This window comes from Mirounga angustirostris, unplaced genomic scaffold, assembly GCF_029215605.1.
Source record: "Mirounga angustirostris isolate CCGP_5_RB_7025 unplaced genomic scaffold, mMirAng1.0.hap1 SCAF_16, whole genome shotgun sequence".
In the NCBI taxonomy this organism is placed as follows: Eukaryota; Metazoa; Chordata; class Mammalia; order Carnivora; family Phocidae; genus Mirounga; species Mirounga angustirostris.
In genome coordinates this window covers 50,864,528-50,887,888 of record NW_026991724.1, presented here as the reverse complement: position 1 = coordinate 50,887,888, position 23,361 = coordinate 50,864,528, and the positions used below count along the sequence as shown (strand labels likewise).

Here is a 23,361-nt window from a genome sequence, read left to right as displayed (position 1 = left end):
TGTTCTGTTGTTGGCAGATGGCAGGGCCATGGGCTTTGAAGATGGAGGAAGGCACTCCAAACCAAGGAATGTAGGAAGATTCCAGAAGTGTTTAAGGCAAGGAGCCTCCAGAGCTGTGAGATGGTGAACGTGTGTTGTGCCGAGCCCCTTGGCTTGTGGTGATTGTTACCGCCACAGCAAGAAAGGGACAGGGGTGACGGGGATGGGGAGAGTAAAGAAAAGAAAGAGAGGAAAGGAGCAGGGAAGAGAAAGGAAGAAAGAAATCCAGAAAAAGAAAGACAGGAAGCAATGAATAAAATAAGACGTAATAATGATGATAATGATTAAAAATATACACTTCTAGGGCGCCTGGGTGGCTCAGATGGTTAAGCGTCTGCCTTCAGCTCAGGTCATGATCCCAGGGTCCTGGGATCGAGTCCCACATCGGGCTCCCTGATAGACAGGGAGCCTGCTTCTCCCTCTGCCTCTGCCTCTCTCGCTCTCTCTCTCTCTCTGACTTTCATGAATAAATAAATAAAACATTAAAAAAAAAAAAGAAAAAAATATACACTTCTGGGGGCACCTGGCTGGCTTAGTCGGTGGAGCATGTGACTCTTGATCTCGGGGTCATGAGTTCGAGCCCCACTGAATAAAAAAAAATTTTTTTTTTTCAAAACACACCTCTGTAGTGTTCTGCACCAGGCAACGCGCTGGGTGCTCAGAACAACTGCTCTAAGGAGGTTCTGGTTTCACTCCACAGGACAGACCAGGAGAGCACGGTGCAGAGAGGTGCCCACGTCTGGCCAAGGGTACACAGCCAGGCTTTAAACCCAAGCTGACGGAGCCCAGGCTTGCCATTCCCAAGCATGACTCCAGGCCAAGGGAAGGAGGGAAGATGCAGGAACACGAAGGGCTGAAGGGAGAGAGGGGGAGAGGGAGGAAGAGAAGGAGAGAGAAAGGGAAGGATGGGGAGCGATGAGTAAGGACAGTGTGCTGAGTGCTGCCTTCCATGTTGGGCACTGCGCTAACTGCTTGAGGCGCACTGACTCATTTAAGGAAAGCAACAGAAGGACAGGGAGGGAGTAATGAAGACTCAAAGGGGACAGGGAGAAAACCCAAGGTAAAAAGCCCCACAGAGAATGCCAAGATGGACAGCCACAGAGACAGAGATAGATGGCATCAGAGAGAGACGGAGATGGACCAGAGGGAGAACCGGGGGGTGGGAGAAGAACCAGTGAGGGACCCTGGGCAGAAAGGAAGAGGAGCTGGGCCAGTGGAGGGGTGGGGGGGCAGCGGGGCTCCTGCCCACCTCTCATCACAGTAGGTGAACTTCATGTCCAGGCTGTGGCGGCTGAGGAAGGCCCCCCGGCCTAGTGGGGGCTCCAGGCTGCCCGGGTGGGGGATGGCTTCACAGATGAGCACCAGGCATTGCAGGGGGGGCTCCGAGTTGGGGCTCCCTGCTGGGGAAGTCTGTGTAGGGGGCTTGTAGGCCCTCATGTGTCCAGAGCAGTGCAGCACCTGGTTGGGGTGAGGGGGGCAAGGCGGGATGCACGTGGGCCTGGGGCTCCCATGGGGCTGGGAGGTATGTCTCTGGGGGCCCCACTGGGAGCTGAGAAGGAGAAACCTCTACCCTCCTCCAGGCCAGGCCCTGCCCACCTTCCAGGTGGCCGCCTTGAGGTTGAGGGTGCGCCCGCGGCTGGTGAGGGTGCTCTTCATGCGCAAGGAGAAGCACCGCTCGGTGGGGGCCTCCAGCTTCTTTTTGGACAGGCCTGGGGAGGGCCACGGGGAGGGGGGTGAGCAGGTCACCAGGAGGCTCTGGACAGGGCCCAGTTCCCTCCAGCGCCCCGCCAGCCTCATTCCCCAGGGTTGAGACCTGGAACCGGGGAGGGACCCCCACGGGGAGGGAATGCTCCTCCAGATACCCCAGGGCAGGGCCATGTCCCCTCTTCCATCTTCCTCAGTCCAGTCGTCCAGAGGAGGAGGGGATATGCTGAGAGGAGGGTGGAGCCTCGGCTTCTATAACCAGGGTCAGAGGCCTCTGAGAAACTCACTTTGCTGGGGGGTCAGGGCATCCTGGAGCTCCTCTTGGTCACAGGGATGGATGAAATCAAAGATACTGTGTCCGATGAGCTCAAGCTGCCAGGGAGGGAAGCAGGGGGTGTCTGGGAGGCAGAGCACTTTCACCAGAGTCCTCCTTCCCATCCTCACCATCCCTGCCCTGATTCACGAGCCTGGATTACTTCACTAGTCCATTCATTCATTTGTTCATTCATTCATTCATTCATTCACTCACTCACTCACACGCTCACTGAGCAACCATCGCTTTAGCACCTGCTATAGCCAGGCCCCCTTCCAGATGGGTAGGCAGAGCTGTGACCACACAGACAAAATCCCTGCCTCTCAGAGCTTACTGGCTAGCAGGGCAGATGGTCAATAAGGAAGCAAATAAAACAAAACAACACAGATATAAAACAAAATGGTAAGTATTAGGAAGAAAACTAGCATAAGGCCATGAAATGATGGCATGCTATCTTAGAGGCCGTAGTCAGAGTCTGTGTCTTGAGGTGATATTTAAACAAATTGCTGAACCAAGCCAGGGAGGTGGTCATGTGGCTCTCTGGAGTGTTCTGGAAAGAGGGAACAGCAAGTGCAAAGGCCCTGAGGTGAGACCCCATTCAGATCCCAATCTTTGCCAAGCCAAAGATTCGGCAGGTTGTTTCAATTCAGGAAATGGGCATGGTGCTGGCAGGAGGGGACCCTTACAGCTCACAGTCCAGTGGAGAGGGATCTCTCTCCTCTGACAGCACCTTCTATAGCTGGATTCAAATCCTGGCTCTGCCACTTCCTAGCTTTGGGGCCTTGGGACATTCACCTGTCTGAACCCAAGAAGAGCTCAAGCTAACAGAGAAACTGGTACCAGGAGTGGGATAACAAGGAAGGAGAAAGGAATAGATGCCAACTATGGAGCCCATTTGTGTGAAATAGGAAAAAGAACAATAACTCTCCTGTGGGGCATGCTGTATGGATTCGCTGAAATCAGTTCTCCCCTGTGTCTCCTGCCTTCCCGTCGCCAGACCGCTGCTCATACTCCTCTTCTCCCACCCAGGGCCCTGTACCCCTCCCTGTGGATGGACCCTCAGCCTCTAGTCCTATCCCTCCAACTCTACCTCTGTGGGCACCAAGAGGGAGCTTTTCAAATGGTAAATCTGATTCTGCCTCTCTCACAGCCTCTCCCCTGATAAAAATCCATCCACGGTTCCCCAGTGCCCTGGCAATAAACCTAATTTGGCCCTAAATTATCTAGCTCTGTTGACCTCTCTAGATTTTTTTCTCTCACCTTTCCCATTGCACTCTGCACTTAGCCAGGATAAACATCTTTATTCCCCGCCAGTGCTCTGTTTTCTCTCACCTCTGGGTCTTTGCATATTCTGTTCCCTCAGCCATGCACATTCCCAGTCTTCGCTGTTCCCATCCGTTCCCCATAACTTCTGACGGGCTAAGTCCTTCAGGTTTCGGCTCAGATGTCTTCTTTTCCAGGAAGCCCTCGACTCCCCCTGAGGCTGGCTCAGGTAACCCCCTTCCCCTGGCTCACAGGGCCCCCTAGGCTGCCCCATCCCAGCCCTGACCCTTCTGCATCTTCCTGGCTGGTGACACATCTGTCTCCCCTCTGTGCCGTGAGCCCTGTAAAGGCAGGGCTAGGGCAGTCTCAGTCACCTCTGTATCCTGGCATCACCTGCACAGGGCCAGGCACAAAGCAGACAGCCCCTCTCACCTGACTGAGGCCCAGGTGTTTGCTGACATTCTCCGACAGGTAAGCCATGTCTCCCTCGGCAGTGAGCACCATGACGAAGCCCTCCAGGGCCTTCAGGTAGCAGGCATCCAGAGCTTCGCCCCCTGCTCCCACCTGGTTCCACTCCCCTGGTGTCCGCATCAGGGTGGATGGAGTGTCTCTAGTCAGCCACGGAGCCACCCTGGCTAGCCTCCCTCTGCCTTCCCTCACTCAGAAGAACTTACAGGTGCCCCCAGGTGAGCAAGAACATATGCCAGTGGTTTGGGAGTCCCAAGGAAGGGGGCAGGGCCACCAATGATTATAATCCTCAGGGGGCAGGGCTTCCCAAGGGCACAGAATTCTAAGGAGGTGGGGGTCTCCCACGAGAATCAAATTCTAAGGGGGTGGGCCTCCTAGGGGGACAGACTTCTAAAAGGATGGGATTCCCAGGGGTCAAAATTTAAGGGGCCAGGAGCTAGAGAGAGTCAGAATTCTAAGCGGGGGGCAAGCCTCCCAGGAGTTCAGAATTTCAGAATTCTTGGGGCAGGACCTTGTAGATGGGGGGTGGGGGTGGGCAGAATTCTAAAGCAGCAGGGACTCCCAGGTGACCTCGTAAATAAAATCTTTTCAGGGTCTCGGGGATTCCAAGGGGTGTGTGTGTATGAAAGCCCCCTGCAGGGTAGAATTCTAACTGGCTGGGAATTCAAGAGGATGGCACTGAGGGGAGGGGAGACAGACCTAGGGAGCTAGGGAGGGGACTCTCTCAAGTGGTCATTAAAAATTGGGCAGCTAAGCCTCGCAGGGATATTTATTGCAAGAAGGTCTCCCTGGGGACCAAATCCTAAGGGTTGAGGCACCCAAGGGAGTTAGCTGGCCTCCCTACTCCTTAGAATTCCACCTCGAAGGAGGTGGGGCTTCCCAAGGGGCGGGAATACGTTAGGGGGCGGGGCCTCGTCGAGGTGGGACTTCCCAGGGGCGGGGCTCACCTGCGGCGCAGAGGCGGTGCATGCGCAGGTAGCTGATGGTGAGGCGCATGATGGAGGCCTTGTCCAGGTGGGCGCTGACCCCGCGAGCGAAGGGCAGCGTGTGCGCCAGCTGGTACAGCACCTCGGTCTCCTGGCTGCGCCGGCTGCGGGCCGCATCCCGGGACTTCTCCTTGCGCAGCTCCGTGCTCGACCTGCGGGCATCGGCAGCGTTCACTGGCGGCGCCCCCGGAAGGGAAAGAGTTGGATGGGACATGCACGTGGGGCGCTGCCACATGGGGCCCGGGCTCACAGAGGGCAGGGCCGCGACCGTGCAGGGCTCGCTGTGTGGCCCGGGCGAGTTCCCGGAGCTCTCTGGGCCTGCGAGGGTTATACTGCGGGGCAGCGCCTAGCCGCAGATTTTATCTGTGCCTGCGCCAGCCCAGGCTGCCCCCAGCGCCTCGCTCTCTGAGGCGTGCCCGGGGCCCGCTGTCCCCTCCCTGACTTATCTGCTGTTTGTTCCCCGGGCTTGGGACGCCTGGGGGACAGGGAGGCCTCCTGCTGGGAGGGGGCTGGCCGAGCTGGCCCCCAGCCAGGGAAGGGAGGGAACCTGAAGATGTCAGCAGCCTCCCGGCCCCCTGCCCTCCAGCCTCCCTGAACCCCCTCTCCTGCCCTTTCCCTCCTCAGCTGAGCTGAATCCTCAGAATCTTAGAACACAGATCTCAAAGTCCAACCACCCACCAACAGGGGCCCTGCCGATGTCATACAGCAAACCAACCCTAGTGTTGCTGGAGCCAACAGCTAACCACTCACCCCTACCCTTTAATCCACTTCAAATGTGGGATGGGGGGTGGGTAGAAGGATGAGGACTGTTTTGTCAGAAATACCTGCCACTTATCCAGCTTTTTTCCGTCAGTGCCCTGGGCCAAGTGGGTAACTTACATTAACCCACTAAGAGCTCAGACAACCCCAGAAAGAAGGTAGTAACGTTATCCCCATTGAACAGATGAGGAAACCAAGGCACAGAGAGGTTGTAGTGCTTGCTCCTAAGGAGTGAAGGCAGGTTTGAACAGTCGTCTGCCTGAACTCTTCAGTTTTCTCTGTTCTTTGGCCCTGGGTTTATCTCCAGGTTAGTGCTTCTCACTGTCTTAAATGTCTGAATCCAAACAACATAGGTTTTGAGAAAAAAAAAACAACAACTGGAGTATATTACATATAGTACGGTATGCATAATCTTCTGTATATTTATAATATTGATAAAACCGTTAATAAGCAGTTACGATTTGCTGAGCATGCATGGGTCTGGCACTGTTCTAAATACTCTGCCTATGTGCACTCATTCAATCCCAGGACGCACCTTAAATTTTCACTTTACAAAGGGGACACCGGGGCTCTGAAAGGTAAAGTCCTTTCCCCAAAAAGTCACAAAGCTAGTAACTGGCAGAGCCGGAATTTGAACTCAGGCAGTGCAGTTCCAAAGCCTTCCTTCTTCTCTCTGATTCCTTCCTTGTGACCCACCCCAGGGAAGCAGAACTCTAGGAAGGGAGGCTGTCCCTTCCAAAAACCAGAGGCCACTCCTGGGGATGGCATCAACCTCGCCGCCAAGCAGGAGACCTGCAGCCCCACCCACAGGTCTGATGGGGAGAGGGGAGGGGACTGTTCTGTCAGGCTGCAGACGGAAAAAACTCCATGCAACCAGTGGGAGGCACAGAAGGGGGCAGGCTGGGTTGGAGGGGTGGAGGGAGCCAGCAGTCACCCCCATCCCCTCCCTCCTGGCTGGTGGGAGGCAGGGGCCTCCCTCCAGTCCTACTCTGCCCAGAGGACATTCCGTCCTGTCCTGTTCTGTTCCAGCCCTGTTTGTCTTCCTGCCCAGAGGGTGGGGGTGGGCGGGCCTCACCGAGCCGGGGGCCCAGACAGAGGGAAGAGGGAGTGGGAGCGGGGAATGGGGTGGGGCCGGCCCCCACCTCCTGGGCAGCTGGGCTCAGCTATCCTCTCTGTGGCTGACTTCTCCCTCCATAGAAGGAGCCAGTTGGTGGCTGCACGGGACTCTCCTTCCAGCTCCCAGTCTGACCTCTGGATGTTCTTCTGATAGGAAGTCCTGGCTTCAGAGAAGCCTGGGTCTCCGGCCTTTTTCGTTAAACTGAGTAGGGATGAGTTCGCCCGGTGCAGGGTTCCAGTGTCGACTCCACAGCTTAAGAGCTGTGTTACTTTGGGACAAATTGCAGGCCTTCCCTGAACATAACGACACGACCCCACAGGGTTGTTTTAAAAGATTACATGAATTCATATATGTCAAGGACTTGAAACAGGCCTGGCAATTGATAAGTGCCATGAGAAGGCTAAACTTTTTATTATTCCCTCTTTGTCCACATCAGGGATGGAAGGCTCCGGAGTCTCCTGCGCACTGGAGAGACCCATGGGCTTTGGTGGTAACCCCGTGGTGTGGTGTGTGTACACGATCTTCACACAGGCGCCTTGGAAGTAGACCAAAGCATCCTGAGAGTAATCATCATGATTGCTTTGCTGTACTGAGTGCTCAAGGAGCTAGAGACACCCTTAAATCCTCTCAACAGCCCGATGCAGCAGGAAAAGTGGTCTCCCTTTCACAGGGCCTGAACCCGAGGCTCTGAGCAATGGCATCACTGGCCCAAGTAACCCAGCTGGTAATCAGGGCCCCCCCCCCCAGGGCAACTATGTTCCACCCATCTCAGTGAGTCCCATGGTGTATCTACTTCTACCCAGAACACTGTCTGACTTGAACACAGTTTATTGCAACCCGTAGGGTATCCTGCCCCTAAAGATCGGTTCCCTCACTGCTCCTTATTTTGATGTGGTGCAGGGGAGGGGAGGTATGACCCCCCATTTTCCAGGATATGTCACTGAGGCTCAGAGAGGCAGTCACTGGCCCAAGGCCACACACCCAAGAAGGTGATGAGCGGGGATCTGAACCTGACTTTAGGGCCTCTGCTCTTAAATGCATGCCTGGGTGGGCACGTCCACCCCAGGGGCCCCTGCCCTGTCCCTCCTTTGCCCGGTGGCCTCAATGCCTTCCCCTTGTCCCACCTCTGCTGCCTCCGGATTTCCCCAGCTGGCCAGCCTCCCCAGCTGGCCCCATGCCCAGCCCTGGTCCAGCCCCCTGGCACTCTGCCCAGCTTGGGACGTGCAGCTGGAACCCTGCCACCCTTCCTCTGTGTTCCAGCAGAGAACAGAAGGCGGGGCCAGGGTCTGGAGGCCCCAGAGTGAGGCCTGGGAATGGGGGCTGGGGCCCAGTACCCCCGCCCCGCCCAACCATGAGAGGGAGAAGCCCACCTCTGAAGAAACTGCCACCAGAGAGCAAAGGCAAGGAGAAAGTAGGAAGACCCTGAACCACATTCAGGGCTGCTCTTGGCCATCTCTCTTCTGACACTGAGAGGGTAGTGGGGGTCTTGAAGAAAGTATAGAGGATCTATGGGGCCTTAGGTTGTCCAGAAGCAGGGTTTGGGTTTGAGAAAGGACTTGGGGTGGGGTCAGTCAGGAGGAGTCTCTCTGCCTCTGCCTCTGCTCATTCCCAAGGACATGGTAATCCAGTGGGGTACCTGTACCCAAAGTCCATCTTCTCTGGGAACCCTCAGATCTGGGGGGCACCCGGGCGCTTATACCCATCAGGGACTTCCCAAGAACATTCCTGCCCGGGGTAGGATGGCAGTAAGCCTGAGCTGGAAGAAGGGAAGGGGGTGAGGAGGTATGGGGGCCCACTCACCATCACCAAGGCCCCCAAGGGCCATCCTAGGGGTGCAGGAGGGGATGGAGCGTGGCCAGGATCTGGGTGCGAGTTATGAGTGGGTGGTGCACAGCACTGGGATGACACCACAGGAAAGGGCTGGCCTTGGTGGGGAGGGGGGAGCGCCCCAGCTCAGCCAAGAGGGGCCCCCACCTAGCCAGGAGGGGGCGCTGGGAGGGGCTGGGCTGAGACTGGCCCAGAAGGGGTGGGATGGAGTTCCCTGTCAGGCCCAGAGCCAGAGACTGGAATAGAACTGAAGGGGGGAAGAGCAAGGGAGGGGGGACTAAAAAACATGGGGGTGTGGACAGACCCAATCAAACCTGGGAAGCCAGGGAGGAGGGAAGGGGGTGAGGCTTCCTGGATGCCTCAGATTGGACAAGGGAAACCAAGGGCCTGCAAGATTTTCCAGGGTCCCAAGAAAACATCACCAGGTAGACCCCCTGGCATTGGACCCAGAGCACTCAGCAGATGGAAGTGATCACAGAAACCTACTCTCTGGCCAGTAGGACCCAGCTGAACACTTCGGCAGGGGGTGCTCCCATCAAGGCTTGCACTGAATCAGGCACAGCACCCTCCATGGGGGACTCCCCAAATAAGTCTTGGATGGTGTGCCCCTGTCCACAGTCACAGGCACTGAGTGGGGGTGGAGAGGGAGATAAGGGGCTAGACTTTGGGAAGTAGGTCAGGCTGTTTCTCTGTTATTAAAAGGGGTGACTCTACCTTTCAAAAGGATACAAAAAGGTCTCTGGGAATGGTCCCAGGTAGTTGCTGAAAGGGGACCCCCCCCCTTATTTCTAAGGAACCCAACGTTTGAGAGACTGTCAGGGAGCATCCAATTATAAGGGATCTCTCTGCTCTTGAACTCAGAATCTGACTTCCCATTTCAAGGGACCCCCTGAATCTGGGAAGGCTTAGTTTTGGGGTATCCAATATACCCTAGGATCCCCTGGGTCCCGTGGCAAGGAACAACCTCAATTCTGGGAATTCGGAGGCCAGTAGGTTCAATACGTGGAAGGAGAACGCCTTCCGCAGAAGCCCGGGAACTACTCAAACACAAGCACCCCCAATTCCGTACGGACCCTAACCAGGAGGGAAAGCGAACCCGGAGCAGCAGGAAATTGGGGTTCACCACCCTGAAGTCACTCCGGGCTAAAGGGGCGGGGCGGGGCAGCCGGGGACTTGGGGAAATCCCCCTCGCCTGCAATCCCGTAGGGTGGAGGGTGCGCCGGGGATGTGCCTCCAACCGCGCGTCCCGGGGCGTCCTCGGCTTGCACCCGCGCATCCCCCACCCGGCTCGGGGGGGGTCGCTGGAAGGAGAGCCCCCCGCTTCCCACCATTCCTGCCCCGAACCCCAGTACCTTGCGCGCTGTAGCCCCAGCGCCATGGCTCGCCGTCGCCGCTCCGGAGCCCTTCGAGGCCCCTAGCCCCCTCCCCTGGCCCAGCGAGCCCCCTCCCCAGCTCCGCCCCCCGCCGCGCCGTTGGCTGCGCCGCGCCCGGCCCGCGGCTCCGGTTGGACGACGGGTGTGCCACTTCCGAGAAAGAGGCGGGACCAGAGGCGAAGACCTGGAACTCCCGGAGTGGGGGGACACCGCGGCGTACACCGCCCCCTAGCCACACCCCTAGCCGCGGGCTTCCTCGGCGGTGTCACCCGCAAGGTCCGCGGGACGCGCCTCCTGGCCCAGCCTGTCTCGCTAAGTTCCGACACCAGCCCTCTCCCGAACCACGCAGTTCACTCTGACCTGACACCGCACCCTCTAACCCTCGGCCCCGGCCCACCCCTCCCTTTCCCCCACCCCCGGTTGGGCCCCTCAGACCACCAGTCCCACCCCCTGCAAGTCGCCCAGCTCTGCTTCTTCCATCTCCTCCTCCTTATCCACTGAGAACCCCCGCTTCTCGCCACCCCCACCGCAGCTCTACAATCCCTCCCCCTTTGTACTCCACCATTCCCTCTCTGTCCGCAGCCCCTCTGCCCCATCCCTGCAGCCAGTACCCCCACCTCACCCCGCTCCTCCAGTCTGCCACCCTTTGTACCCCAGCCCCACCTCCTTGCCTCCCTCCCTCCCTTTTCAAGTTCCCACTGTTGAATGATTACGTTTATGTCAAGTAAATATGTAAAACCCAAACACACCCACTTTTTAAAAGAGCAGAGAAATGGTATCTTTCTACTAGTGAAGTAAGAAGAGAGAGGTACAAGGTCACCAAGGAGTGGCTAAAGCATTAGGATTGGCTAGGGAAGTGTGTGTACACGTGTGTGTGTGTGTGTGTAGGGGACGGTTTACTAATCCACAGGGGACCGGTATTTTGTGTGTGTGTGTGTGTGTGTGTGTGTGTGTGTGTGTAGGGGGCGGTTTACTAATCCACAAGGGACCGGTATTCTGGATGAAGCTTTGGACAGGGAAAAGGATACTATAGCCAAAGTTTGTAGGATTTGCCCTCCCCAGCTTTGCCCTCACTCAGCTTTCTTGTGGGGAACCACTTCTTTCTGCTCTCACTCTATTAAATTTGAATAGGGCTGGCCATAACCCTCCCCTCACCAGCTCCAGAGACACAGGATCCAAACCTAGCCAATCAGTTTATTCTGTTTCCTTGGTCACAGTAATTGGTTCAGGGAAGACATGTGACCTAACCTGGCCAGTGAGAACCAACCCTGAGACATTTGCTGCAACTAAAGAAAAAGGTTCTTTATTTCTACTGGAGTTGCCCAGCTGGTGGGAGGTGAGCTGGTCACCAGGAAAGAAGAGGCTTTATGAGATGAAAGTTTATACAGAAGAAAGCAGAAATGAAAATTTGTGAAAGACAGTTCTGACATCAGCACTTGGGTACCTGGATCCAGCCGTACATGAACTCCACTTTAATCTCAGAACCATTATGGGATTTTTTGGCTGTTGCTGTTGTTGTTAAATATTACTTTATTCATTTACTTTGTGCTTAGATTGGTGTGAATTGATTTTAGCTGCTTTCACCCAAAAAGAAAGAATCTTGATAAACAGAGAAAATATCTCCCACGCTCCAGTGTGGAGGCATGTGGAGTATGAGAAAACAAGAGGCCTAAATTAGAAAGGGCTGCAGGGGAAGCAGTATCCTACACGAAGAAGTAGGGGCTATGCAAGACACAGCAGAGAGCCAATGTGAGGATCTACAGGACCCAAGGAAAACTGGCACTTGTTAAACACACATCAAAACAGAATTTACAAATACGTATGGATGCACCAGGCATCTATGATCTAGGTGAGCATGAAGCTTCACTCGGTGCTTCCTGGCAGCTAAGGCAATAGGGGAAATGTGTTCATTGAAATGGTTTCCCATTTTTGCTGAATGGATGTGTTCTTGTTTGTCTTGAGAAACAAGGTTTGTTCCTGGAACGGAAGTTTAGCAGAGACCTTTTTGTTATTAAAATGTAGAGTGATCTGAGCCACCAGGGACCATGGGAGCTCTGTGGAGGTGTCTCACCCAGCCTCTCAAGAAGGTTTCCTAAGGAGGAGACATCTGAATGAATAGGATGAATAGCAGTTAGGAAGGTAAAGAGAGGGCTAGGGAAAAGTACTCTGGACAGAGGGAAGAGAATATAATGGTGCGGAGGCAAGAGAGCTTGGTACCATGAGGGACCTGAGAAGGAGACTGCCTGCAACCTGGAGCGTAAAGAGAAGAGGTGGGAGGTGATGCTGGAGTGGTGCATGCAGGTGAGATAGAAGCAGGTCTGAAAGGCATTGAAGAAGACTGGGCGATCTCCTGAGGGCACTAGGGAGCCATGGCAGAGTTTTGAGCAGGACAGGAACACAATGTGTGCCTTATAAAGATTCCTCTGGTTGCTCTGTGGAGAGCGGATGGTGGGGTGAGACAGGAGGTCAGAGAACAGGAAGGAGGCTGGGTATAAAGAAGACCGGGGCCAGGGCAGGAGCCATGGGGGGTGAAGGAGAGGAGATGGATTGAAGAGATATTGAGGTTCACATATCAACACATCATCAATATATCAATATGAATAACAAACTGTGGTATACCCATATGGTGAACACTGTTCGGCAAGAAAAAGGATGAACTATTGATACACATCCGACATGGATGAATCTCAAGATCATTACGCTGAATGAAAGAAGCCAGACACAAAAGGAAGTATGCTATGTGATTTCAATTACATTAAGTTCCAGAATGGGCCAGGCTGATCGCAGGTGGGAAAAAAAAAATCAGGACAGTGGTTCCTTATCTTGACAGATTTTGGGTTACAAAGGTATATGCATTTGTCAAAACTCAGCAAATTGTACTCTTAAGATTTGTGCATCTTGTTATATGTAAGTTTTATCTCAAAAGAGAAAAATCTGAAGAGCAAACAAATATTGATAGATAGGCCGAAGGACTCAGGGGACAGAGTGCTAAATATACAGGAGGAGCTGTTGTAGGCACTGGGGATACGGTGGTGAACAAGACAGGTTAAGATCCCTGACCTGCCTTCATGGAACTTACACTCTATTTGGGCAAAATGACTATACACAGAAACGTAAGTGAAATATACAGCACATTATAACAAGTACTATAGAAAGATATAACCCAGAGAATGGAGGGCGTAGTGATTTTTGGCAGTGGGAGCTATAATATTAAATGGTTTGGTTGTGGAAGAGCTTAATGAGAAGGTGACATCTGAGCAAAGACTTGAAGATGAGGACGGGGGAAACCCCATGGATTTCTGGGAGAAGAGTGTGCTAAACGAAGAAACAGCAAGTGCAAAGGTCCTGAGGTTGGACTGGCCCATAAGTTCAGGGATCAGCAAGGAGACCAGTGTGGCTAGAGCAGAGGGATGGATGGGGAGAGTGGGAGATGAGGTCAGAAAAGGTGGTGTGGGGTATGAGGTGGACAGCAGTATGGGAAGATCATGTAGGATGGGTTTTTAGGTTACGTGTGGACCTTGGCTTTCACTCAGAGGGTGATGGGAGCATGGGAGGCTTTTGAACAGGGACATGACATCTGGGTTAGGTTTGAATGAAGTCCTCGTTCCCTTCAGGTGGGAAAGAATTGGAAGCTCTCTCGTTTACAAAACAAACCATCCCATGGAGAGATTTATTTTGCTCATGAATTGCCATCTGGGCAGGGCTCTGCGCAGACAGCTCACCTCCACCCAACTGGCATCAGCAGGGGCTGCTCAAAGGCAGTGGGCTGGCATGATCTGCAGCTCCCCCACTCACCTGCTTGTTGTTGCTGCTCTCAGCTGGGACCTCACCTGTGGGCTGTGGCTGGAACCTCCGCAAGCGACCTTTCCACGTGGTCGCTTGGGCTTTCCCACATCATGGCAGCTGGGGCCCCAGGAGGGAGGGAGGGAGGAAGATCTATCGAGGGAACAGGCAGGAACCGTGTCTCCTTTATGACCTACACCTGGAAGCCATGCAGTGTCACCTCCATGCCCCTTTCTCAAGTCAGTCACGAGGTCCTGCCCAGCTTCCAGGGGAGGAAGAGACTCCACTTCCTGATGGATAGGGGCAAGCTTGCACAAGGAAGAGCGCGTGGGACTCAAAATATTCCTGTGGCCATTTGGCAGGGGGAATATCAGCCACACTCCTCATAAGACCATCTTGGAGCTCTGCCTAGGAGCAGCCCCAGGGTGGGGGGGAGGGTGGAGTCTTGAGCTTTGAGATACCAGAGAAGGAACAGGGGGATAGGGTCCCCAGAACTGTGCACACACCCAAATCTGATAAGTCAGGATCTCTGGCCACTCTCTCCTGTACATCTGCTCAGACATTTTACCCCTGGTGTTCACCTCCCTATGTTCACCCTCCCTGCTGCTGGAGACAGGCGGGAGTTGCTTCTAACCTCTTTTTTTTTTTTTTTTTAAGGTTTTATTTATTTGACACAGAGAGAGAGAGCAAGCGCGTACGTAGGGGGGAGCAGCAGAGGGAGAGGGAGAAGCAGGCTCCCCGCTAAGCAGGGAGCCCGATGCGGGGCTTGATCCCAGAACCCCGAGATCATGACCCGAGCCGAAGGCAGATGCTCAACCGACTGAGCCACCCAGGCGCCCCTGCTCCTAACCTCTTTATGGCTACCTCTTGTGGTCTGATTCTCTCTCCACTCTCCCTTCCCCGGACTCTGACTCCTAATCATATGGGTTTATAAAGGCCAGCTGGCATTCCTGGAATGCTGCCAGGGGCAGAAAATCCCTCCAACCTCGAGCCAAGACTAACCTGGAATTAGATGATGGAAATAAACAGCACGGGTCAGAAGTATCATGCACCGCTCCTGGGCCAAGTGCCGTACTAAGCCCTTCGCATTCCTGCTCTTACTAGAACATCACGACAACCCCATCAGGTATTTCCCCTGTAGTATTACCATCCAGGGCACTGGTGCCTGCCTGCCTGGGTTCAAATCTTGGATCCCTCGCTTGCCAGCTGTGTGACCTTGGGCAAGTTACTTAACTTCTCTGCGACTCAGAGAGTCATTTCCGAAAAATGCATTTGATAAAAACCACACTGTCACCCGGGGTAGAGTGGATTATTGTCTCCCGATCTCCATTTCCTCCTTGTTATAGAACCGCACATCCATGATTTCACTATGTGCCCATGGAGGCCCTCCTGAGTAAATCACATACATTCCCTGGCCCATGTGGTCATGTGACATCCATCGCTTGGCCAACGAGATGGGAAAGATGCTGCTGTCCTTACACACACACCAAAGACTCCACCAAACGTGATGTGCCTCCTGCTGGGAGGACACAGCAGCGCCCATGAAATACTTCCGCCACAGTAACCGAACCTGAATCAGATCAAGCTTCCGGATATAACTATCCATTCATAGGAAAGACAGTGGACAGAAGAACACATTAAACAACACTATGAAAAAACAATCAGCCAGATGGAGAGTGCGGGAAACCCTAGACCAGCACTGTCCAGTAGAACTTCCCACGATGATGGAAATGTTCTCTGTCTGTGCCATCCAGTATGGTAGCCACTGGCCCCGTGTGACTACTGAGCCCTTGAAATGTACGCAGTGTGACCGAGGAACTGAATTTTTTATTTTTAGTTTCTGGGGTAGCTCCTTCTTTGCTTTTTTTTTTTTTTAAGATTTATTTATTTATTTACTTATTTTAAGATTTTATTTATTTATTTGAGAGAGAGAGACTGAGAGAGAGAGCACATGAGAGGGGGGAGGGTTGGGAGGGTCAGAGGCAGAAGCAGACTCCCTGCCAAGCAGGGAGCCCGATGCGGGACTCGATCCAGGGACTCCAGGATCATGACCTGAGCCGAAGGCAGTCGCCCAACCAACTGAGCCACCCAGGCGCCCTATTTATTTATTTTTTAAAGATTTTATTTATTTGACACAGAGAGAGAGAGACAGCTAGAGCGGGAACACAAGCAGGGGGAGCGGGAGAGGGAGAAGCAGGCCCCCGGCTGAGCAGGGAGCCCGATGTGGGGCTCGATCCCAGGACCCCGGGATCATGACCTGAGCCAAAGGCAGACACCCAACGACTGAGCCACCCAGGCGCCCCATGATTTATTTATTTATTTTAGAAAGAGAGAGGGAGAGCACGAGGGAGTGGGGGGAGGGGCAGAGGGAGAGAATCTCAAGCAGACTCCCCGCTGAGCGCAGAGCCCCCCACGACCCTGAGATCACGATCTAAGCCAAAACCAAGAGCTGGACACTCAACTGACTGAGCCACGCAGGCGCCCCAGAGGCAGCTCGCTCTTTATCTTTTTCTATTGAGGTGAAATTCACATACCATAAAATGAACCGTTTTAAAGTGTATAATTCGGCGACATTGAGTATGTTCATGATGCTGTGCACTCGTCACCTGTATGCAGTCCCAAAACACTTTCATCTGCCCAAAAGAAAACCCGTCCCTCTCAGCCCTGCCCCCTCCAGCCCCTGGCCACCACCACCCTACTCTTCGTCTCTGTGGATTTACGTATTTTAGGCATCTCATATAAATGGGAGTCGCACGCACACTATGTGGCCTTTTGTGTCTGGCTTCTTTCACGGAGCACAGCGTTTGCAAGGTTCCGGCAGTAACGCATGGTGTCGCGGGTATCACGACTTCATTGCTTTGCATGGGTGTTACTGCGTTATGCCATTGTTTGGCTCTTTCACATGTTGCTGATCCATTCATCAGCTGATAGACATTTGTGTTTGCTTCTATCTTGTGGTCCTTATGAATGACGCCACGGTGAACGTTCACGGACAAGTATTTGCTTGAACGCCTGTTTTCGGTTCTTTGGGGGTACATGCCTGGAAGGTGGAATTGCTGCTATTTCTAACTTTTGGAGGAACTGCCAAACTGTTTTCCACAGCGGCTGTGCCACTTTATATTCCCACTAGCAATGAACAAGGGTTCCGATACGTCCACATCCTCACTAACATAAGGGCTATGGATCCATGATGATGGGGGAGAGAGAAGGACCCCCTTCTTCTGCTTGTAAGTTAATTGTCCACTAGGCACCGCCCCCCCCCCACAGGATCAGGCGTTCCTGAATTAAATTGGGATTAAACTGTGTCTACCTCTTTTCTTCTCTGAATTGATGATAGAAGGCTGCCTTCTGTTCTTCTAGCTTGCCGAGTGCCTGCCTTAGAAGGATGGCAGTGGATCCCAAGAATTGGGGGAGGGGATCGGAACAGGCCAGTGGTTAAGCACACTCAGTCTGAAGTTTATGAGGCCTGGGTCAAATCCAGGGTCTGCCAACTTTTTTTTTAAAGATTTTATTTATTTATTTGAGACAGACAGAGAGAGATAGAGCACAAGTGGAGGAGGATCAGAGAGAGGGAGAGGCAGACTCCCCGCTGAGCAGAGAGCCCGATGTGGGGCTCGATCCCAGGACCCTGAGATCATGACCTGAGCTGAAGACAGACGCTTAACCGACTGAGCCACCAAGGCACTCCCTTTTTTTGAGAGAGAGAGAAAGAGAAAGAGAGAGCGAAAGGGGAGGAGCAGAGGGAAAGGGAGAGAGAATCCCAAGTAGGCTCCATGCCCAGCGGAGCCCGGCGTGGGGCTCGATCTCACAACACTGAGACCATAACCTGAGCTGAAATCAAGATGTGGCCGCTTACCCTACTGAGCCACCCAGGCGCCCCAAAGTTACATAGTATCTTGATGACTCAGTTTTCCTCATCTGCAGGGTGAAGATATAGTAGTCCCTATGTCTCAGAGACTGTGATGTGGGTTTAATGAGAGCAGGCATGTGAGTGCTTAGCACAGTGCCCCACACGTGGTAAGCTCAAGTATCAGGTGCCATTCGCTTGCTCATTCATTCAGGCATTTATGATTCATCTATTCTCCGCCCGATGGAGAGGACACAGGATTTCACCAGAACTGCCCCTGCTGGGCAAGGAGCTCCAGTCTGAAGGGTGGATGGAAAAGGCTCAGACAGGCACTTTCGCGACCCACGTGTCCACATGCAAACATGTCATGTGTGTGTCGACATCACACATGTAGGTGTCACAAAACAGGCTGCCGTTAACACACATCCATATCAACCGCCGTGGATTCTGACACATACGCGTGTTGTAGCTCAAGATTGAGCTCTGTGTCTTAGCCTTCGGCACACCTTGATTACTAGCATGCCTGTCGATGTTGGCACGTGGATGCATGTTAGCACCAGCGCATATCTGGGTTCTGCAAATAAGGGTACCTGCTCACATTCACGTCTATGGTCACACGCATGTCACAGTTCCCTGTACAGATGCTGATGTGTATGTTTGTGTTGGTACAGGTAAGTGCCCGGGACACTGGGATGATGGATGGACGCTGTGGCCCAAGTCCCCGCCCTCCCCTCCTGCTCACTTCCTCAGCGCCCTGGCGCCCCCTGCAAGAGAATCTCTCACTAGACTCTGCGGGGCCAGGGAGTTCCCCCCCCAAGAGCCCTGATCCCCCCACCTCACCTGCTCACACCTTTCAGAGTTCAGCGAGCAGCCTCAGGAGCCAGGGCGCCCCCAGGAGGTGTATGTAAACCTAAGGTTTCTGGCAACTGGTGGCTGGGATCAGGGACCCTAGGCCTCTTGTGATGCACTGGGCAGCCCTGATGAGGTGGGGTTTCCTGGGTCCTGCTGGAGTCTGCTTGTGCAGGAGGAATCTGTTCCTGTCAGAGGCTACAGCGGCTCCCATTATATATCTAAACAGCAAGAATTTTGCACTATTTTCATCTGCTCTGAATTTTCCAGAGGAGCAAGTCCATGTGAATCAAGGGAAGATCATACCCTGTTTGGGGCAGAAGCTGGTATTGGGAGTGTTCGCCATTTCAAAGAATCCGATCATTGATGTCTCCCCTCATCGTGGTATTTGAACCCCAGACAATCTAGCTGGCCACTCTGCTCTGACTTCTCCTGTAGTCCACATGGACAGATCAATGTTCTTGCTTAGCCCTTATTCCAACATGTCAACGATAAATAAAATAGACATTTCACTGACTCTTGTCTTTTTTTTTTTTTTAAGATTTTATTTATTTATTTGACAGAGAGAGACACAGTGAGAGGGGGAACACAAGCAGGGGGAGTGGGAGAGGGAGAAGCAGGCTTCCTGTGGAGCAGGGAGCCCAATGCGGGGCTCGATCCCAGGACCCTGGGATCATGACCTGAGCCGAAGGCAGACGCTTAACGGCTGAGCCACCCAGGCGCCCCTCACTGACTCTTGTCTTATTCACCCGAAATCTAAACGTGTAATTCACCAAAAGCAGGGACAGCTGGCTCTGTTACGTCTGTGAGCATTGAGCTAATGGAGCACTTCCTATTCCTTATAAATTACAGGCTCTCCATCAGCCACTCATGATTCCACGATCCAAATACCTCTGAAAAAGGAAAGACTGTTGTCTAATTTGATGGCAAAGCCTGACCTGACACAGGCTCTTCTTGGTAATCTCTATACACCCCACTTTGAGGTGAAGAGCCACATTTCCCTGCCATAATACTGAAGAGCTTGAATCCAGGAGCCACCCTGACCCCAGCTGGGCTGTTAGAGCCTAGGCACTGTGTATGTACGCCGCCCTTCTAAAATCTAACCACCTCCTCGATCCTTAAACGCATGTGTCTGGTGAAGGACAGAAGATTGTATTTTTCCTTTGTTTCTTCTCTATATTACAGACAATATATCCCAATGAATTTTAGAGATCATATGCATGGGTAAGGTGGGCTGTGTACGGATTTCATTTCACGATAATAAAAGGATATTATAAAATATCTATTTTTATTTTTTCTAAGATTTTATTTATTTGACAGAGAGAGAGAGAGAGCACAAGCAGGGGGAGCGGCAGGCAGAGGGAGAAGCAGGCTCCTTGCTGAGCAAGGAGCCCAATGCGGGGCTCGATCTCAGGACCCTGGGATCATGACCTTGATCAAAGGCAGACACTTAACCGACTGAATCACCCAGGCGCTCCTAAAATATCTGTTTTTTTTTAAAGAAGGGTACTGGATTGAATGGAGTTGAGAACTGAAGTTTTAAGCCAGTGGTTCCCAAAGTATGGTCTACAGACCCCTGGCGGTCTCTAAGATCCATCCATGGGATCCTCAAGGTCAAAACTATTCTCATAATAATTCTAAGATGTTATTTGCGTATTGTTTTCCCCAGAGCGCAGGGAGGTTTCTCAGAGGCTATGTGATATGTGATGATGTCATTGCTCTGACAGTAATGTAATGGATTTATTATTGCTATTTCAAAATGAATAAGTAGATCTTTAAAAACCTTGTTTAAATTCATGTAACGTAAATACAGCTAGCCATCCAGTGGCATGCTAGTGCCAGCCCCTACTGACCCGCAGACCCAACTGTTAAATTTTCGGGATCACGTGAGCCAGTTGTTAGAACTTCGGTAGCTTGCAATGGGCCATGGTGGGAGTATTTACACTGGGGAAACACCACATCACGGGGTTACTTTTCCTTCAGACAGCTGGTTTACCCATACACCACCCTGTATACAACCTGCATAACTTTGGGGGTCCTCAATAATTTTTAAGAATATAAAGGAGTTCAGGGGCGCCTGGGTGGCTCAGTTGGTTAAGCGACTGCCTTTGGCTCAGGCCATGATCCTGGAGTCCCGGGATCGAGTCCCGCATCGGGCTCGCTGCTCGGCGGGGAGTCTGCTTCTCCCTCTGACCCTCCTCCCTCTCATGCTCTCTGTCTCTCATTCTCTCTGTCTCAAATAAATTAAAAAAAAAAAAAAAGAATATAAAGGAGTTCAGAACCTCTGGTCTATCTAAACTAAAAACCAGTCAAGCCCTAACCTAACCTGAGGTGCCCTCTAGTGGTAGAAATTAGGGTGGATGTGACGATCTACACACTGCTACACCTGAAGGGGGTGTGCGTGTGTGTGTGTGTGTGTGTGTGTGTGTGTAGAAATAGCAACAAAAAAAGGCCACATCGGTTAAATATTTTTAGTGGCTTGATTTTACATTTTTTAAAGATTTATTTTAAGGAATCTCCACATCCAGGGTGGGGAACTCACAACCCTGAGGTCAAGAATCGCATGCTCTATTGACTGAGCCAGCGAGGCGCCCCTGATTTTACATTTTAATTATCGGTTTGTTGAAAGATGATGTGCCAGGGACTATTACAAGCTATTTCACATCACCAAACTCAATCTTCACGTCTATCCTGTGAGTAAATATTATTACCTCACTTTTGTTTCCTGAGCCATTCGAGGGTAAGTGGCCAGTGTCATGCCTCATCACCTCACCTCTGAATCCCTGGCGTGTTACTGCTGGAAACAAGGGCACCTCTCCTACTTATGTGTACTTGTGACTTCTCCTCCACCTCTTGCGCCGCTCAAATTTCTTCCCACCCTCATCTTGCCCGGGCCTCTCATTCTCTCGGCCTGTCCACCACAAAACACCCCACTGGACTCCTTGCTCTTGCCTTTGGAATGGGTCAGCACAGAATAGCCTGGTTTAAAGAACTCAAGAGGGAGGCAGCTGTTAGAAACTTTGAACCTGTCAGGGAGAATCACCTGTGTGTCCCTCCTCCCTCGGGAACCCTCACTCTCCACTAGGACCTCGTGGCTCTATCTCTGGGTGGGCCTGGGATACTCTGATGAGATCTTCTTGCACTGTGATAAGTGAGAGCCACAGGCCAGGGTCTAAGGAACCAGGAGCGGAGGCCTGGGAGGGAGACCAAGGGCCTGAAGGAGAAGGAGTGGCAGCTCAGACAGACGCTGGAAGAGATGCGGGGGGGGGGCAGGCCCAGAGGCACGTGGGTCCCAGCTCTAGTTCTGGCCCTGTTCACCCTACTGCTGGGGGAGGGGAGGGCGCAGCAAGGCTGGAATTGCACAGAGAGGTGAGGCTTCCCTGAGGCTGCTCCAGGTACGCCACACTCAGGTGGAAGAGAGGACATACCCTCTGAGCTGGAGTCTCATTGGATCGAGAAGGTCAGGGACAGTGAGGTGACAGGTCACTGCCTGGGGTGGGCCAAGCCTTCACTCCCACCAGGCAATTCAGGGCTCTGGGCTCCAGGGAGGCCTCAGTACTAGAGGCTTCTAGCACTTGGGCTACAAGGGGCGGGACTTCCTCACCTTTGCCCTGGGGCCCCTCTTGTCGATGGTGGCCTCACTTTCCTCCGAGTGCATCAGGAAACTCTGGGAGACACAAGGCCTCAGAGCTGATCTGGTTAAGGCTTTCCTGCATGAGACTTGGCCTGCCCAACTCCAGAGATACCTGGTCTCCAGCAGGGGCCTCCTAGAGAATACAGCACTGACAGGACAGTGGACCCAGGAGGAGGGTCCACTGAGTTTGCCCTGGTTCCTACAAGGACAGTAACTTTCCTGTTGTTCTCTGAGTGGCTGTTCTCCTCTGGCCCTGAGAAAGGGTCCAGGTTGCTGGAGGCAGTCAGTGTAAGAGCCTGGTATGAAGAAGGGTCCACTGGCTATAATCGCAGCCCATTTCAAGGCGGCCTCCAGGGCACCAAGCTCAGCGGGATGTCCGTGCTGCTCCAGCGATGCTCCTCTGGCTGAATCCACTCTGGCTGCCATATTATGTTCTGTATTAGCTCCCAACCGGGCTGGCTCCCTCTTAGGGCTTCCGCCAAGTGGTTCACACAGAGATGTCTCCCCACCTCAAAGTCGGTATCCCAGAAAATCAGGGTCTTGGAGAGAAAAGGTTTCTCTCTCTCCTGCTTGCCTGTGGCCTGAGGTCTGAGACCCAGGCCCACACCTGGGGACCCTCTGCTTCTCCAGTTGGAGGATCATCAATGGGTCTGGAAGACACCCCTCACCCACCCGCCCACATGGGTGTGTCCTTAGGCTGTGGCACCCTCTAACAGTTCAGTCAGGACTCAGCCACCTAACCATTTGCAGGTAGTACCATCCACCTCCACGTAATAAAGGGGAAGACTCCATTTTTGATGTTAGATCCTGACAGCTTCAGCCCCCCATTCTCCCACTTCTGCTGCACATGGGCAGGCCTATAGGAGAGCCAACATGCTCCCTCCCTTGGTACCAACAGCAACTTCCAACCACATAAACCCATCCCACATCCAGGAACCCTCACTGACCCCAAGTCCCAGCCCCAAAGACCAAAGCCACCCTTCACCTCATCTCACGTGGCCTTCCCTCCAGACCTCTCATGAGCCTGCTCCTTACAGAGGGTTCCTGTTGCTGTCTATGTGCACAATCAACTTTATTTTGCACTCATGGGCACCTGTGTGTCATCTGTCCCACACCAATATAAGATTCCTGGGCAGGAGTTGTCCAGCCTCCCAACAGGAGACACTAGACCCTCAAATAAAAAGCTCCACAACCAGCTGCCCTCTTGCCCCCCATCCCAGCCCTCACCCCTCTGGTTGTCACTGTTTGGGGACTAGTTGACTCATCTGTACTGGTCCTAGAGCTCTATGAGGACAAGGACTAGGGCTGCCCTGGTCAACGCCACGTACCCAGTTGTTGGGGATTCTGTTTCTCTCCTCAGGATGCTCAGGGTCTCAGAGGAAAGAAGAGTATCTCCCAA

General features: G+C 53.1%; 1 protein-coding gene across 4 annotated transcripts in view; it reads right to left on the bottom strand.

Annotated features, from left to right (window-relative positions):
* Positions 1-10,206, bottom strand: part of HIF3A (hypoxia inducible factor 3 subunit alpha) — a 28,548-nt gene extending 18,342 nt beyond the window's left edge. For 2 of the 4 annotated variants that reach the window (XM_054511464.2, XM_054511466.2), the window contains exons 1-5: positions 4,735-5,216; positions 3,752-3,897; positions 2,031-2,115; positions 1,636-1,748; positions 1,289-1,497 (exon numbers count right to left, since the gene is read on the bottom strand). In XM_054511464.2, the coding sequence (XP_054367439.1) occupies positions 1,289-1,497; positions 1,636-1,748; positions 2,031-2,115; positions 3,752-3,897; positions 4,735-5,008 (827 nt within the window). In that variant the 5' untranslated portion in view covers positions 5,009-5,216. Of the gene's footprint in view, positions 1-1,288; positions 1,498-1,635; positions 1,749-2,030; positions 2,116-3,751; positions 3,898-4,734; positions 5,217-9,828 lie in introns of those variants that run through there. The other 2 variants (XM_045891786.3, XM_054511465.2) reach the window with 2 other exon arrangements.
* Positions 10,207-23,361: the final 13,155 nt, after the last annotated feature.